This window comes from Eptesicus fuscus, chromosome 13, assembly GCF_027574615.1.
Source record: "Eptesicus fuscus isolate TK198812 chromosome 13, DD_ASM_mEF_20220401, whole genome shotgun sequence".
NCBI classification, from domain to species: Eukaryota; Metazoa; Chordata; class Mammalia; order Chiroptera; family Vespertilionidae; genus Eptesicus; species Eptesicus fuscus.
In genome coordinates this window covers 42,486,048-42,503,102 of record NC_072485.1, presented here as the reverse complement: position 1 = coordinate 42,503,102, position 17,055 = coordinate 42,486,048, and the positions used below count along the sequence as shown (strand labels likewise).

At 39.1% G+C, this 17,055-nt stretch overlaps 1 protein-coding gene across 7 annotated transcripts in view; it reads right to left on the bottom strand.

Moving 5' to 3' along the window:
• Positions 1-17,055, bottom strand: part of STIM1 (stromal interaction molecule 1) — a 214,981-nt gene that overhangs the window by 53,696 nt on the left and 144,230 nt on the right. For all 7 annotated transcript variants that reach the window (XM_054724794.1, XM_008149912.3, XM_054724796.1 and 4 more), the window contains exon 3: positions 3,288-3,402. In XM_054724794.1, the coding sequence (XP_054580769.1) occupies positions 3,288-3,402 (115 nt within the window). The remainder of the gene's footprint in view (positions 1-3,287; positions 3,403-17,055) is intronic.

The following is a 17,055-nucleotide window of genomic DNA, read 5'->3' as shown; positions in this document are numbered from 1 at the left end:
CATACCAGCCAGGCTTTATTACATTATTTCACTTAATCACTCTCTTTCATTTTACTCATCTGTAAATGGAGATGAGGAAATATACTAAATCCTAAATCATAGTATTTACACTTCATAAGATTTTTGCGAGAAATAAATTAGTTACTATATGTAAAGCACTCAAAACAGTGTCTAGCACATACTAAACACTACATAAACAATAGAGTCATTTTTGAGTTGTTGTTTTCATTGTTAAAAGTCCAGAGTCTAATGATCACCAGGCTTTCCTGCTAAATTTAAATAACACAGAGAAAAGACTGGCTCCTAACATTAGTCAGAAATCTTAACAACACTAATCACATAGATGGTACTGACATTAGCCAACTAATGTTCTGAATCAACACTGCTGCTATCTACATTATCTAGTGAAACTCAGACCAGCCAGTTTAAGCCGGTGCCAGAATATTACATGCTTTTTGTAGCTCTGGATATCATCATTCCAAAGAGACTGGGGGCCTTGCTCTAAATAATGAAGCAAACTGTTGTGAGAAATAGTATACAAGAAGATTCTCGCTTTTAATTTTTCAAACCACCAGGCATGACACATGGTTAGCAAATCCTAACAGTACATACTAGTATATATCACTTCTCAGCTTAGCTGTGAGCTACAACACTGTGCATTGTGTGGACCCTAAGAAAAAATATTAATTTGATGTGAACCCTGAGAGGAAATTTATCTGATGAAATGGGTTCCTCATAGTCAACTGAGGGCCCAATCTTTATAAATAATAAAGACCCTAGTGGCCATTTTCAGACAGGGACTTCTCAGGCACTCTGTGTATGGGGAAGAACCTCAAAATGAACTCTTAGCTTCCCACACTTTGCCCCGTTTGTTTACACCATCTGAGTCAACAACTGCAGGGAAACCCTGGTTTCCTCTTTCTACCAAAAGACTGAGACCTGCCCTGTCCAATCAGAACTGCACAATTTGGATACCTCATGTACATAAAATAGATCTAATGGGAATCTGGAGTGGAACTTTCACAATGAAAGGCAGTCTCATCTTTGTCTCCAAGAAACATAATCTAGGTTGTTACCTGAATCTGTGTTTCCCAGGCTGCAGCTTCCTTTACTCAATTAAATGTTTTAAATTCTTTATTATGATCTAAAAGTAATTTTTATTTACAACTGAAATGTTTTTTTCTGCTCATCAGTAATGGGGACCAACTTGTGAAAACTCACTTAATTGTCTTCTATCTTCCTGTCATACTGAACACAGTTGGAAGTGTTTCAAATAGTTGCTAAGTCCATAAATAAACTTCTTACTAGAAAATTATCTTGGGCTGTTTTCTAGTCTTATTATTTAGTCCCTCTGTATCTGCCCTTTCTTGAACCTTTTCCCTGCCAGCTACTTCTGTATGAGCCAGGAATGTTCTCCCTGCCATCTTTCATTCTAAGTTCCTTCTTATGAAACCCACTCTTGAAACCCAGGCGCCATGTCGTCATGTTAGTACAGAAAAATAAGTAAATTAAAATTACACAGTAGTAATAGGAGATTTTTCCTGGCAGTGCTAGTATAATTCCAAAGATAATTTCACTGATGGATTTCTCATCAGTAGACAGACTGAGTTGCTAAGGAGCTATTACACAAAAGCCCCCACCATGAACTCAGCTTCTAAAGATTTCCAAGAAGCTGTCCATATAGCTAATTTATGTTTCTTCTAAACTGATAAAAATACAGAGTTATAAGAACTATCAGCCTGCCCATCCTAGTACCAGGATTAGAATATAAGTCTTCCTGCTTCAAATTTAATGCTTTCAATCTATATTTTAGAAGCTCCCATACAGATAGAAAATTCTATAATTCTAGGTAATAATTTAAGCAAAAATAGAAACTGCCTCACTCCTACCAAAACTGGTCTTCTCTACCACCATGCCAGTGCTTTCAACCAAGATGGTATGGAAAAGCACTGGCTTAGAGAACAGAAGTCCAGGTCTAAGTCCTGGCTCTGCTATTAGCTAAATGCATGACAACAAATAGTAATTTTATAAATCTAGGCCTGAGGTTCCTCATCTGCAAAACCAGGGAGTCTGGAGGTTATTTAATGTTTAAATCCTCTTAGTATCAACACCTACCCTAACAGTAGGGAAGAGATTGCTTCCAATCCTATTGGTATCAAAGGAAGCTCTAGGCCAGTGATGGGCAACCTTTTGAGCTTGGTGTGTCAAACTTCGCCAAAAAACTGAGCATAACTCGGGTCGTGTGTCACTTTGAGGAAAAAACATTATTTCGCAAATGTTTCATCCTCAGGAGCAGCAAATGTTTCATCCTCGGCATGCGGCCGCCTCAGCGGCCGTGTGTCATCAGAAATGGCTACGCGTGTCAGTGCTGACACGCGTGTCATAGGTTCGCCATCACTGCTCTAGCCACACATAAAAACAGAGAGAAGGCAAAGTCCTGTTTTTCCTTTCCCTGTCAAGTCTCACACAATTAGACATGTTCTTCTACTCAGAATTCTGAAGCAAATGTTCCAGAAAAAAAATGGCAGTCATGGTTTAGCGGTTTTACACATGAAAAAGATCGAAAGTTTTTATTCAATAAGTTCAACATGAGTCAGCAGAAAGATATGACTGCTGAAGGGCCCAGTATCTAGTCAGATTGTACTAATAGACACACAGGGTCCAGAACTGAGAAGCTGAAGGTTCTGCTCCACTCTGTGCTGATCAAACCATACCAGGGGGACTGCATGCAACTCTAGTAGCCATGATCTAAGAAAGACACTAACAATAGTGTTCACAGGCAGGAAACCCAAGATGAGGAGGAGGCTGATAAAACATTTTTCTTCAAAGAACTAGGGCTATTTAACCTAGGAAAGAGAGACTCAGGGAAGAGACCATCTTTCTTCCCATCTTTGAATCATCTAGGACTCAGCAGAGCTGGGACCAAATGGGAAGCTACAGAAGAAAGGGGCTGCCTCAAATGGCCAGCAAGCTCCCTATCTCTGGAGATGAAGCAGCAGAAACTGGGGGTGGAAGGGAATATTGAGGAGAAGGGTAGGGATAGGGTGGAATTCAATTATAATTCCCGTGAAAAACAACCTCAGTTCTGTTTGGAGCACCTTCCCCCATTCCCAGCACAGTGACTGTATTCATTCTTATTTAGTGACTGTATATAGAACCATTTCAATAATTTGCTCTTTACTAAGCATTTCATACTCATGTCCTTTTAAAGCCAAGTTGCTGCCTATCTTCTTCTTTCTTCTCTAAATCTGCCAGCAACTAAGATGGACAACCAGGCTGCCTATTACCTTCTGAGGACTTCCATGCCTTCCATAGGTCCTCCACGCTGATGAGCTTATCCTCGCCATGGAAGGTGTTGTGTTTCACCGTCGGGTCATGGTAATTGAGGTCTTCCCTCAGGAACTGCAAGGAAAAAGTGCACAAGTCACAAGAGATACCTAGGAGCCAGCCCACCAAGATAGCCATAAAGGTTACTGAGCTATCCACAGCACACCCTCTCTAGCCAATGCACAAGTGCATCACATCATTCATGTATCCTTCCATGTGCCTATGTCCTAGTTGCCAACTAGATAGCCTTTTCTTTTTTATAATATGTTTCACTTGAAAAAATAAATATGAGTAGGAAATTTCTTCATTTTTTAATTATGGAAAGACAATAAATGATTGTTAACTGGAATTCAATAAGCCAGAAGAGGAAAGAAGGGAGAAAGAATTAACAATGTTTGAACACTTAATTATACACTAAGCAATATTCCAAGAACTTCTACAGTATTTTCTCATCTAATCCTCACAACTAATGAATTATCATATCTGTTTTACAAATAAGAACAGTAATATTCTCAAACATAATGCAATTGGTCCCAAATCACATTAAGATTCTTTAGACAAGTTAAATTATTTGCTGTGATGGTTTTAAAATATGTTCACAATTCTTTGACAATCTTCCCACAAAAGGTGAAAACCCTTCCCCTTGAATATGGGCTGACATTAGAGATTCATCTTCTAACAGTATGATGTCAAGTGACTTCCAAGGCTAAGTTAGAAAAGGCAATATGGAGTCTACCTGGCTCTCCCCCTTTTGGGATACCTGCCTTGGGAGTCCTGAGCCAACACATAAGAAGCCTGGCTACACTGAAGCCCCATGCTGGAGAGATCCTGCAGAAGGACTATATAGAGATAGAGAAAGATGTCTGAGCAGCCCCAACTGTGAGACTTCCAGCTCAAGAGTCAGACATGTGAGTGACTGAGGCTTCAGGTGATTCCAGCCCCCTTTTTTGTTGTTGTTGTTAATCCTCACCCGAGGATATTTTTTTTTCATTGATTTTTAGAGAGTGGAAGGAGGTGGGAGAAAGGGAGAGAGGGAGAGTGAGGGAGGGAGGGAGGGAAGGAGGAAGGGAGAGAGGTGAGAGACACATTGATTGGTTGCCTCGCACGCGCACCCTGACTGGGGCTGGGGATTGAACCTGCAAGAACCTGCAACCCAAGTATGTGCCCTTAACAGGAAATCAAACCTGTGACCCTTTGGTGCTCAGGCCAATGCTCTAACCACTGAGCATGCCAGCCAGGGCAGCCCCCAGCTTTTGAGTTACTTCACCTGATGTCCAAGTAGACAGAGATGAGCTGTCCCTGCTGAGTCATGCACAGATTGCAAATACATGCCAAAATAAATGTTGCTGTTTTAAGCCACTAAGCTTTGGGGAAGTTTGTTATACAAAATTAGATTACTGAAACAGTTGTTCAAGGTTATAGCTGATAAGTGATGGAGTTAGTATTCAACACAAGATACCTCGTTTTATAGTCCAAATTTCCCCCCTGTACTGCATATGCTGTCCTTTAATTATCTGGATTTCTTTTCTAATATACTTTTACAAGAAAGAAGAAAAACAAAAGAAATCAAAACTTTTAGAAATTTAACTGGTAATTAATTTCACGACTACTCATTCAGCCTGATCACTATAACCTCATTAGTATGTAAAGGATTGAACACTGATCACTGCTTTCCACTGAGCCTCAAACATCAAAGAAATGTGCAATTCTAATCACTACTCTCACAAAAGCACATTTTAGTAGGATTTTCGGGAAATGTCTTCCTATCCATCTTTCTTTATCTGGGGTTCAAAAAAGGGCCAATAAATGTTGCTGACTAAATGAACAGATGATTGACATTATGGTCCCAGATTCCCTGGATCCATAAACAAGCATTTATGGTTTTGCAGACATTGAGACAGCTGGGCTTAACGACCTAGACAAGAAGTTTGAAGAGCCCTAACTGGTTTGGCTCAGTGGATACAGCGTCAGCCTGCGAACTGAAAGGTCCCAGGTTCGATTCTTGTCAAGGGCATGTACCTTGGTTGCGGGCACATCCCCAGTAGGAGGTGTGCAGGAGGCAGCTGATCGATGTTTCTCTCTCATCGATGTTTCTAACTCTCTCTCCCTCTCCCTTCCTCTCTGTAAAAAAATCAATAAAAAATATATATATTAAAAATTAAAAAAAAAAAAGAAGTTTGAAGGGAGTCCACACTGGAGCATTCTCAACCTAGTCAGAGTATAGCCTGCTATGCACAAGGAACTATAATGTAGCACTGTCCAATAAAACCTTCTACAATGTTGGCTATGTTCAATATCTGTCCTGTCTAAACAGTTGCCACAAGGCACATATGGCTATTGCACACTCATAATGTGGCTTGTATGGCTAAATAACTGAAAATTTTAAAACATTAATTTAGATTCAAATGGCTACATGTTAGAATGCAGCTCTAACATATTCTATCTACTACCTGGCATATGGGTATGGTCAGCTATACCTCAAAGGAGGCTAGAATGATGCAGGGAAAGCAAGACCTCTGGTTAGATGAGATGGTGAAAGCAATGCTCACATACTAGTACATAGGTTTAACTGCTCTTTGTGCCCTCTCGCCACAACTAAATTAAAGTCCCTCTGACATCAGAGGTTAGGTTCTCCAGCTCCCAAACTCTCATTTAAAACTGTTGAGAAAAGCTACTATTTAATAAAGATTAAGTAGGTTACATGGTGAAGATCCCAAAGCAAGATTTTTTCAATTCTTAGGAAAACAAACTATTTAAAGTATTTTTTTAATAGTCAGCTTTTAGGCCATCTGACATTCCATTATTATGTGCTATAAGTTATGAACCTTAACATTTTTTCCAAGTTGTGACCTAGTTATTACAACCCCATTTGTTAAATTATTTGTCTTTCATTCCTTTTTGAAAAACATCTATAATAATCTATAATAATAAAAGCATAATATGCTAATTAGACTGGACATCCTTCCTTCCGGATGAAGCCGGGGCTGCAGTTGAAGGATGGAGGCAGCTGCTGTAGCTGCGAAGGAGAGATCCAGGCAGCCGCCTCTGCTGCGAAAGCCTACTCTTGCACGAATTTTGTGCATCGGGCCTCTAGTGATTTAATAATAAATTAAGCCCTTACATATAGAAAGGTATGTTTCTAGGTTCTCCATTCTTTTGTACTAACCCATATTTCTATTTTTGTGCTAACATTTGACTATTTTATTATACTCTTTATTTTACTTTATACTTAAAAAGTTTTTTTCCAATATCTGGGCCCCATCATCCCTTGGTTCTTCTATTTCAATTTTGTTATTTATTGAGAGTCCAATTGTTCTCACTGGGAACCTAAAGTTCACTAGACCTAAAACACAGACATTGAGACATCTCAGGGAAGACACAGTCACAGGCAGTCTGAGACAGCCAGTCTGGGGACATAAATGTATTTATTTATTCAACAAATATAAGATTTCTATGTGCCAGGCATAGTTCCAGGCATTAGAAATGCAGTAAGTAGTAAACAGCACATACAAATTTTTGTCTTCATTGAACTAACGTGACAGTGAAGTGCTCACTCTCTCTGACTCCAGCTTCTTCAAACCTGCTGTTGTTCCCATGACCCTTAGGCTAATAGCTCCTGCTTTACACATACTAATCGTGAGAGGAATTCTGCTTGGGGCTTGAGTTTTACAAAAACAGACCCTCCCATTTTCCCTTCTGTTGATATAAAAGAATCCTGTACTTTCTTAAGATGGATTTAAGGGAAAAAAATTTAAAAAGAACAAAAAACAAAACAAAACAAAAAAAGATGGATTTGAGGGTTAGGACTCCTATCTGCTCAATGGTACTTTCTCAATCAACAAACCTTTTCTTATTCCAAACTGACATTTTGTGTTTTGGCCTTTTAAAGTATTTGGGCACACAAACTTTGGACCAGTAACATTAAAATCCTATTTGGGTAAAAGAGACAATAATTTATTTAAAGCAAGAAAAAAAGCATAAAGAATGCTAAGAGTAGTGGTATTAGTGGTTTGTCATTTTAATTAGAGGAGTCAAAGAACGTCTCATTAAGAAAGTGGCTTTTAAGCAAATATCTGAAGGAGATGTTGGAGAAAAGCAGGCAGAATAACTGGAAGAAGAGTATCCTGAGAATAGGGATGGCAAATACAAAGGCCCTGAGGCAAGGAGATACTTAGTATGTTCAATGAGTAGCCAGGAGTCCAGGGTAGCTGAAGAGAAGTGAGAATAGGTGCTGACTATAGGAGAGAAAGTCAGGGAAGCAACTAGGATTCAGATACAAAGGCCCCTGGAGGCCATTATAAGGACTTTGACTTTTACTCTGAGATGGAAGCCATGTTGGAAGAATTTGAATCACGGTACAATATGATCACATTTACATTTTTAAAAGGATTTCTCTGAATGCTGTGTTGAAAAGCAGACGATAGGAAGGTAAAAAGCAGATGCAGGTAAACCAGTCAGGTGGCTATTGCAATAATCTAAGTAGGAGCTAGTGATGGGTTGAAACAAGGCAGTAGTATGAGAGTAATGAGAATTTATCAGGTTTGGGATATATTTTAAAAAGATAAATCTGTAATCCTCAAAATTTTTAGTTTTGATTTATCAGGTCCTTTAATTTCAGAGAGGAAGGGAGAGGGAGAGAGAGAGATAGAAACATCAATGATAAGAGAGAATCATTCATCAGGTCCTTTAAGGTATACGTATCCTTTTTTGGTCCTCTTAGGCTCTAACCCAGGTCCTCATAATTGAAGACCAGAGAAATATACATCAGATGCAGGCCTTAGGAGCAGAAATGCCAAAATCTCCAAGGAATAATATTTTTTGCCATTACCAGCTAACTCCAGGAAACATCTGAGACATACCAGCTGCTTATAGAGAACGAACAAGAAACAGACTGCTGTTTATAGTAAGGTGACCAGATTTTAACATTGGTAAATCGGGACACCATTGACTGGGGCGGGGGGGGGGGGGGGAGGAGGAAGGGGGTGTCTTTTTAAAAATATATATTTTAAAACATCGATGAGAGAGAAACATCGATCAGCTGCCTACTGGGGATGTGCCCACAACCAAGGTACATGCCCTTGACTGGAATCGAACCTGGGACCCTTGAGTCCGAAGGCCGATGCTCTATCCACTGAGCCAAACCGGTTTCGGCCTGGGGGGGGGGGGATTCTTGATTAAAAATCTGGTCTATATTGTATCGCTTTTGGTTTTTTTAATAAAAGGAAATTCACTTCTTAGATCATCATTGAATTTGCATCCTCTTTTCTTACTCATTATGTTAAAAATCTAAAAAAAATAATTTAAAATTATATTATAAATTATTATATACATATTGCTTAAAAACACAGTAAGTAGGTACATAATTACATGAACATATTTTATTGTTAGCATATAAATTAAATTAATTTGATTGTTATAAAGTAACTATATTTTAAAAATTATTTTAATCCTATATTTCTTTCTAAATAATAACAATACTAACTTGTATTATTTTTCCTCTGAATTTTCCGTAACGTAAGTCGTAAGTGTCACTTTCAAGGCCGGCACTAGACTTTTTGCCGCCACTATAAAATATAAATAATACGAGTACTGTCTGCGAAATTCAAGAAAATTTATGTATTTATGAAATAAATAAATAAATTACTTACCTAAATTATCTGAATAGCTGATTTGTAATGACATCACTTGTTTAACTAGCTTACTAGCACGCAGTACGATGTGTATCGTCTGAGAGACAGTTACAAAATGTTTTCATCGTTGCCAATCCCAAAAAATGCCATTGTTCATTAAGTCCAAACAATGGTGGTCGAATTCTAACAACTGATCAACAATGCGAACTTTGATAAGCAGTTCTCGATAATCAGTTCTCAACAATTATTTGTTATTATTAAAGTTTAACATTATAAAATTAACAAAAATAATATAAAACTCATATCCTGGCTAAATAGACACATGGCCGCCGAAAACCGTATATTCCCTTCCTGTTCTCCCGCCGTTCCCTAGCTTGTCGTGCATTCTTTCAAAAAATCGGGACTTTTTTAAAACGCCGCAGGACAAATTGTTAAAAATCGGGACTGTCCTGCCAAAAGCGGGACGTCTGGTCACCTTAGTTTATAGCCAAGTCTGAACACTGAGGCCTATGGAGAGCAGAGAGGTTTCTGGGAAGAGAGTGCAAGGATGATCTGCACAGGGGTCTGCATACAAGCTCTCTTGATGCCACAAAGCATGCAAAGGAATATGGGGTCAAAAAACAAAGCCAGCAAGAAATAGTGCCAAATGTGGAATGTGGGCCCACAGAAGCTCTACCTGGAGGAAGGGTCTGATGCTGAGTGGAACCTCTTTAGAGAACAAAGAAGTGAAGCTGCAACAATCAAGACTTAAGAATAGAAAAGAGCCCTAACCAGTTTATCTTAGTGGATAGAGTGTCTGCCTGCAGACCAAAGGGTCCTAGGTTTGATTCCAGTCAAGGGCCCGTACTTGGTTGCAGGCTCCTCCCCAGCCTGGGCCCTGGTTGGAGTTCATGCAGGAAGCAACCAACCAATGAGTTTGTTTCTCTCACATAGGATGTTTCTCTCTGTCTTTCCCTTCCTCGTCCACTCTCCCTAAAAATCAATGACAAAATATCCTCAGGTAAGGATTTAAAAAAAGAAGAATAGAAAAGGCAATGTACTATAGAGTTCAGTACCTATAGAAACAGACCCTTTACTTCCTGTGTGACTTTTGGGGAAGCTACTTAGCCTCTCGGAGCCTTTTCCTCTCAAAATGAAGGCTAACTATCCCTCTCATTTGTGTGTGAGAAGGGTTAAATAGAACCTGTTTACGGAAGTCATAAACTGCCTTTGGATGTATCTTTTTTTTTTTTTTTTTAAGGATTAATTACATTTTTGAAATGTGCTTTGGATTTCTTTTTTTTTTTTTTTAAATATATTTTATTGATTTTTTACAGAGAGGAAGGGAGAGGGATAGAGAGCCAGAAACATCGATGAGAGAGAAACATCGATCAGCTGCCTCTTGCACACCCCCCACTGGGGATATGCCCGCAACCAAGGTACATGCCCTTGACCGGAATCGAACCTGGGACCTTTCAGTCCGCAGGCCGACGCTCTATCCACTGAGCCAAACCGGTTTCGGCTGGATGTATCTTTTAATGGCCTGCAGAGCATTTTATAAATTGAACCTCTTTAAAAATAAAAAACCTTTACCAAAAAAAAGAGTCCAGCTTTCCAGGATAGTTAAAGAAAAAAAAAATTCAAAAGATCTAATAACAAATCTGTTAGATGTTAGCATAAAAAGCATATTTTATGAAAAGTATATTTTTCCAAAATAAATTGTCGAGAATGGTGACATTGTTTTACATTTTGTAAATGTGTTTAGTGTCTGGCCAAATACATTACAGCTGCAACCTCATATTTAGTTCCATATTTAATCTATTTTAATGTGTTATTTTGATTGAAGTAGTTGAATAAAATATGACCTCTCACAGATAAAGTTGGGAGAGGAGTGTTTTAATAGTAATTTCAAATAATTGTGGATATTTGTCTTGATACTACACCAAAATTTAACAAGTTGTATTTTTTGAAAGATTAGCTGCATTATGGGATCTGAAGCCACAGCAATAACTTTTTGTTCCAACACATTAAAATCCATTGTCTATCATGCACTAAAAAAAAAAAAAAAAAGATCTAGGAGCACTAGATTCCACTAACAACTTCAGAATTTTACATAGAAGAGACTTGAGACTTATGGGCAGCAATTTGATTTGAAGGGATGGTGGTGGCTAAAGGACTTGTCATGAAGTTGTGTTTGCATAGCCAACACATTGTTTTTATATAGATCGTTCATTACAAATTAATTTTAAAATGCAACATTTTATGAAGTTGTTTTTATTCACATTTTACTTAAAATTAAGAAAAATGAACAGTCCATATTGTAATTTGGGGCAGCTTGGAAGTGGGGGAGTTGGTGTTGAGATAAGAGGGCCTTAAGACCCTTCCCCCTTGGCACCACTTCTGGGTTCACATATCTACCTGGTGACAATCTGCCAGAGCTGAGCAACAGTCCTCCCCTTCTAAAGTGGCATGTGCTCTCTAGTTTGCCACAGCTCCCGCACTCATAGATTTATGTATGTGCATTTGTACAGTCCATATTACGCAGTTATGATACCCCAGCCCCTCAGAGGCACGGAGCTTGTGACTCCTCATGTACACAAAAGCAGTCCATAGGTTTTAAAGTACAACCAGAATGTTAGCTGTGATTATTATCATTAGAAGGGTGAGAAGAGAAAAAACTTCCTGATCAAAGGTGACTCTTCTGTGTTCCTATAGACACCTTGTATACCCTTATCAGTCTTGTTATTTGTCTGCCTCCCCTAGTAAACTATACATCAAGCATGTCAAACTCAAAGGCTAACACGGTCCAAATAAACAAGGTTTAAGTTTATGTGGACCGCAAAAAAAACAAAAGCTTCAATTTTCATAGAAATGTAAGTTTATTTCGATAGAGACATGCTGAATACAAAGGGTTGAAATAAATGACTAATCATTAACATAAAATAATAGAACATTTTAATAAAAATTAATATTTTTTCTTGAGCATTAACTTACCAGACACTGAATAACTGCACAAATTAATAAGCACAATGCAAATAAACCTATTTTTCTTGTTCTCCAAAAGCAAAATATTTCCTGTTGCATACACCGAACAAGTCAGTACAAGACTAATGACATGGCAATCGGCTGCTAAAATATTCGCTGCTAATATTAGTGGAGAGAAATGGTGCGCCTGCATTTAAAGGAAATGAATGCAACACAATTATAGTAATCAGTCATTAGGGAACATTGTAGCTCGTTATTGAGAATTATGTATAACAGGATATTGTAAAAATTAAGTTACAAAATTTTTATTAAAACATTCTTACATACCGTTATATTGGCTGGGCTGCAAAAATATTGGTTGTGGGCCACATGTGGTCCATGGGCCGCGAGTTTGACATGCTTGCTATACATCCTCTGATAGAAGGTCCCAGTTTCCCAGCCATAAACATAGCATACAAGCACATTGTGCTGGACTAGAACTCCAATGTTCAATATACTTGAGGTGGGCATTACCACCGTAATACTCTACACACTGTGCTACATCCAGCTCATAGCTAAAGTCTGATTTAAGACAAAGTTTAAAGGCAACAAAAAGCAAAACCAAAACAAAACCAAAGAGGCAACATTTGGCTCATGAGGATTTACTATTTCAGACTCAGAACAAGCAGCTCTTCTCCCAGGGAGTTCTAAGGAGGCTCCCTAAAAGTCTTGGCTTACCAGTGGGAATGCAGCATTGGCTAGAACTTTAACTTAATAGCTCTCCGAAGAGCCAAGGGAACAGCTGTCTCTAAGTATATTTAGCTCTGTGAGTTCAGAAAAATGATTTTCCTCTTGATGGCACAAAGCATGCAACCCATCCCAAATGTTAAGCAGTAGTGAAATGTAGGTGAAAGCAGAGAAGAAGGGAGACATATCTCTATAGTCCCCACAAAATAGGCCCAGCCAGCTCTATCAGTGAACAGAATTCACTGATATAAAGCCAGAAGAGGAATAACATAACTTTGAATACAGGGATCTGGGCAGGTCTCTTGGGTTCTTAGAACCATTTAATCCTCCCTACCCTTTCCCACCTTGTTCCCCACTTGCCCACCTTCCATGTCTCCCAAACCAAACCTCAGCACCTCCACTCCCACTTCCCCCCATACACAATATTTAGAACCCGTAAGACACATGTCCCAGACCTGAGAAGCTTCCTGATTCGTATTCACCTCTTGTACATCTAGCAAGAACCCATATTTTAGCTACAACAGCTCTGAATGACATATATAGATAGTGCCAGGACGTGGATGTCTTAGAGGTGAATCTGTCTCCAGTGAGATAAGCTACTACTTAAGGGCAGGGAAAGGACAGTCATTTCTCACTCACCTTGGTACATCTGGTCTCACTTCTGCCAGTTAGTCACCAGAATGACCTTTGTAAAGTACAAATCTAACTATACCAAATCAACTACTTAAAATCTCATGGCTCCCCATTACCTACATGATAAAGTCTTAGCTTCCTGGCCTGGCATTCAAGGCCTTTTATAATCTGGGCCATAAACTAACTTTCTGGTCACTATCCCTCCTTACCTGATACCTACACTCCAGACCAAGGGTCAGGAAACTATGGCTATGGGTCAAATCTAGCTCACTACTTATTTTTGTAAATAAAGTTTTTCTGGGTATTTTTGTTGTTGTTAATCCTCACCTGAGGATATTTTTTCGATTGCTTTCAGACAGAAAGGGAGGGAGGGAGGGAGGGAGGGAGGGAAGAGAAACACACATCAACTGGTTGCCTCCTGCAGGTGCTCCAACCAGGGAGCGGACCCAAACCCCAGGTACGTGACCTTGATCGGAAATCAAACCCACAACCCTTTGGTGGGTGGGCTGACACTCTACTGAGGCACACCTGTCAGAGCTGAAGATAAAGTTTTATTAGAAAATAGCAACACTTATTCATTTATGTTTAGTTTATAGTTTCTTTTGTGTTACAAAGGCAAAGTTGATTGTTGTAACAGAGACTGTATGACCAGCAAAGCCTAGACTATTGATTGATTGTCTGGCTCTTTATAAAAAAAGTTTGCCAATATTTGCTCTAGAATCCAGTGATGGGCAACCTTTTGAGCTTGGTGTGTCAAACTTCACCAAAAAACTGAACATAACTCGGGTAGTGTCACTTTGAGGAAAAAACATTATTTCGCAAATGTTTCATCCTCGGCATGCGGCCGCCTCAGCGGCCACGTGTCATCAGAAATGGCTACGCGTGTCAGTGCTGACACGCGTGTCATAGGTTCGCCATCACTGCTCTAGACACATCAAGCCACTTCAGGCTCCTTGAACAAACCATGCTTATTTATACCTCTACTAGTAGCCCTGCACACGAATCTGTGTGCCAGTAGCTTGCCGCCGTCCTCCTGTAGCTCCCTCCGCGTCCCCTACCCCCCCCCATCCTCATAGCTTGCTGCCCTGCCCCCTCCTGTAGCTCTCTGCTGCCCGCTTGTAACTCGCTGCCCCACCTTCCAGCTGATCCATGATCCAGCGTAATGACCATTTGCATATTACATCTTTATTATATAGGATACCTTTACACAAGGTGCTCCATTTAAAATGTTTTCTCCCTCTCTTTATCGACTAAAGAAAAAGTCACTGCCTCTGTGAAGTTTTCCAGACCTCTCCCAAGCAAGTGAGCTGTGCTATCCTATTTGTTCTCTTATGTCTCAGGGAACACATCTATAACAATACTTATCCCATCATAATAAAACTTCTATTTAATTACACCCTTCTTACTTTCCTAAGCAACTCAAATATAGAAAGTATTTTATTTATCATTTATCTCTTTACCCAGCATCTTGCATATTCTTTGGGACACCCAAATGAATAATTGATTTAGCTCCACAAACTCACCTCACCTCCAAGCATAGGGCCTGGCACAGAGCAGGATATGTGGTTATTAAATAACTAAATGAATGTCTCTCACTTGAGTTTTCCCTACAACAGCCAGCAGTGCTTAGCTTACAACTACTAGTCAATGCACATTCTGTTACTACATAGAAAAAAGAAAAAGATTTTCAAATATTTGGCCAGTCTAAAACAAAGATAGTCAGCTAGGAGCCAGAGGGTTACACTACCCTGGATTCAGTTAACATAATGGTTCAGAGTTTGATTCAAGAACTACGCTGCCTGAGTTTGAATCCTGGTTCCACCAGTTACTTTCAGTGTATCATGTACATCATTTGTAAAATGGAGATAATAGTACATAATATAAAACTTTATAATACCGTCATTTGAGGATATTATAAACGAGTTAATTTACAAAAAGAACTTAGAATAGTGGGCGGACTGACACTCGAACCACCGAGTCACACCTGCCAGAGCTGTAAATAAATTTTACAGCTTTGGTGGCACAAAATAAGTTTTCCTAAATATTAATAGATTTAATATACTATAAAAGAAATATAAAAATACTAAGAATGTGCCCAGCCTCTAGTTGTTCCCCATCCTACCATCACTATGCATGGCTTTCTAAGACCCTGGGAAACACAAACCCAGCCAAGCAATCAACAGCAGAAAAACCTCCTAGATTCCATTTCCAAAATGGAGCACCAACTTCAAAAAACATGGTTAAAAAGTTGAGGGCTCACCATGTGTTCCTTATGAATGCCACTCACTTTTGGAAAGTGAGAGGATAGGCTTTGGAACAAAGAATATAAAAGAAAAAAATTCATGCCCCACTTTAAGAATATACTAGCTCCTAATCTCCAAAATATATAGGGAACTCATTCAACTTAACAAAAGGAAGACAAACAATCCAATTAAAAAGTGGGCAAAGGACCTATATAGACATTTCTCCAAAGTGGACATAGAGAAAGCCAAGAGACATATGAAAAAATGCTCAAAGTCACTAATCATCTGAGAGATGAAAATAAAAACAACAATCAGATATCACCTTACACCTGTCAGAATGGCTATGATCAACAAATCAAACAACAAGTGTTGGCAAGGTTGTAAAGAAAAAGGGACCCCTAGTGCACTGCTGGTGGGAATGTAGACTGGTACAGCCACTGTGGAAAACAGTATGAAGTTTCCTCAAGAAATTAAAAATGAAACTTCCATTGACCAAGTCATTCCACAACTAGGAATTATCCTAAGAAGCCTGAAACACTCATCAAAAAGAATATATGCACCCTAATGGATAAAAAAAACTATGGTACATTTACACAATGGAATACTACACAGAAATAAAAAATAAAGAACTCTTACTATTTGCAACAGCATGGATGGACCTGGAGAGATTATGCTAAGTGAAATAAGCCAGTCAGAGAAAGATAAGTATCACATGATCTCACTCATATGTGGAATCTAATGAACCAAATAAACTGATGATCAAAAATAGACCTAGAGACATACAAGTATGAACAGACTGTTGAACCTCAGAGGGAAGGCAGGGGAGGTGGGTGTGAAGAGATCAACCAAGGAACTTGTATGAGTATATGCATAACCCATGGACACAGACAATTGGGTGGTGAGGGTCTCCAGGGGGGGATGGGAGTGGACTAGAAGAGGTTTATGGGGGGAAAGGAGGACCTATGTAATACTTTCAATAAGAAAGATTAAAAAAAAAAAAAAAGAACCTCCTAGCTCCTAATCAACTCTAAGAGGAAGAATTTAAGCAATACTCCCCTACCCCCGCCCCGCCTCAAAAATATTCCTCAAGAACAAAATCTCCAATTAGAGTATCATAGCACCACAAAGAAGGCAGAAGAGTGAAGACATCTGGAGTTCTAGAAGCTATTATTAAGAAAAATTTATTCATTCATTTGCACAACAAGCATTTATAGAGCAGTTAATTTGTGGCATGTCCTGTGCTGGGATCTAAGGACACAGAGATCTATCAGACACATTGAGAGCACCTAGGTAAGACAGAGAACCCATACTGCCCACCCCCTCAGAGTATTTCACTCTCCACTAATCATGAAGCTTGCTTATAGCCCACAGACATCAGAAAGCTTGTGAAGTGACATATAGGAAAAAGAATGTCACAGATACAGACTCGAATCCCACCTCTGCCACATACCCACTATGTCCCCTTGAGCCTAGAAAATGCAGATACTCCACAGTTACAAAGTGGAGAAAATGAAATCATTTAAAGCACAGCC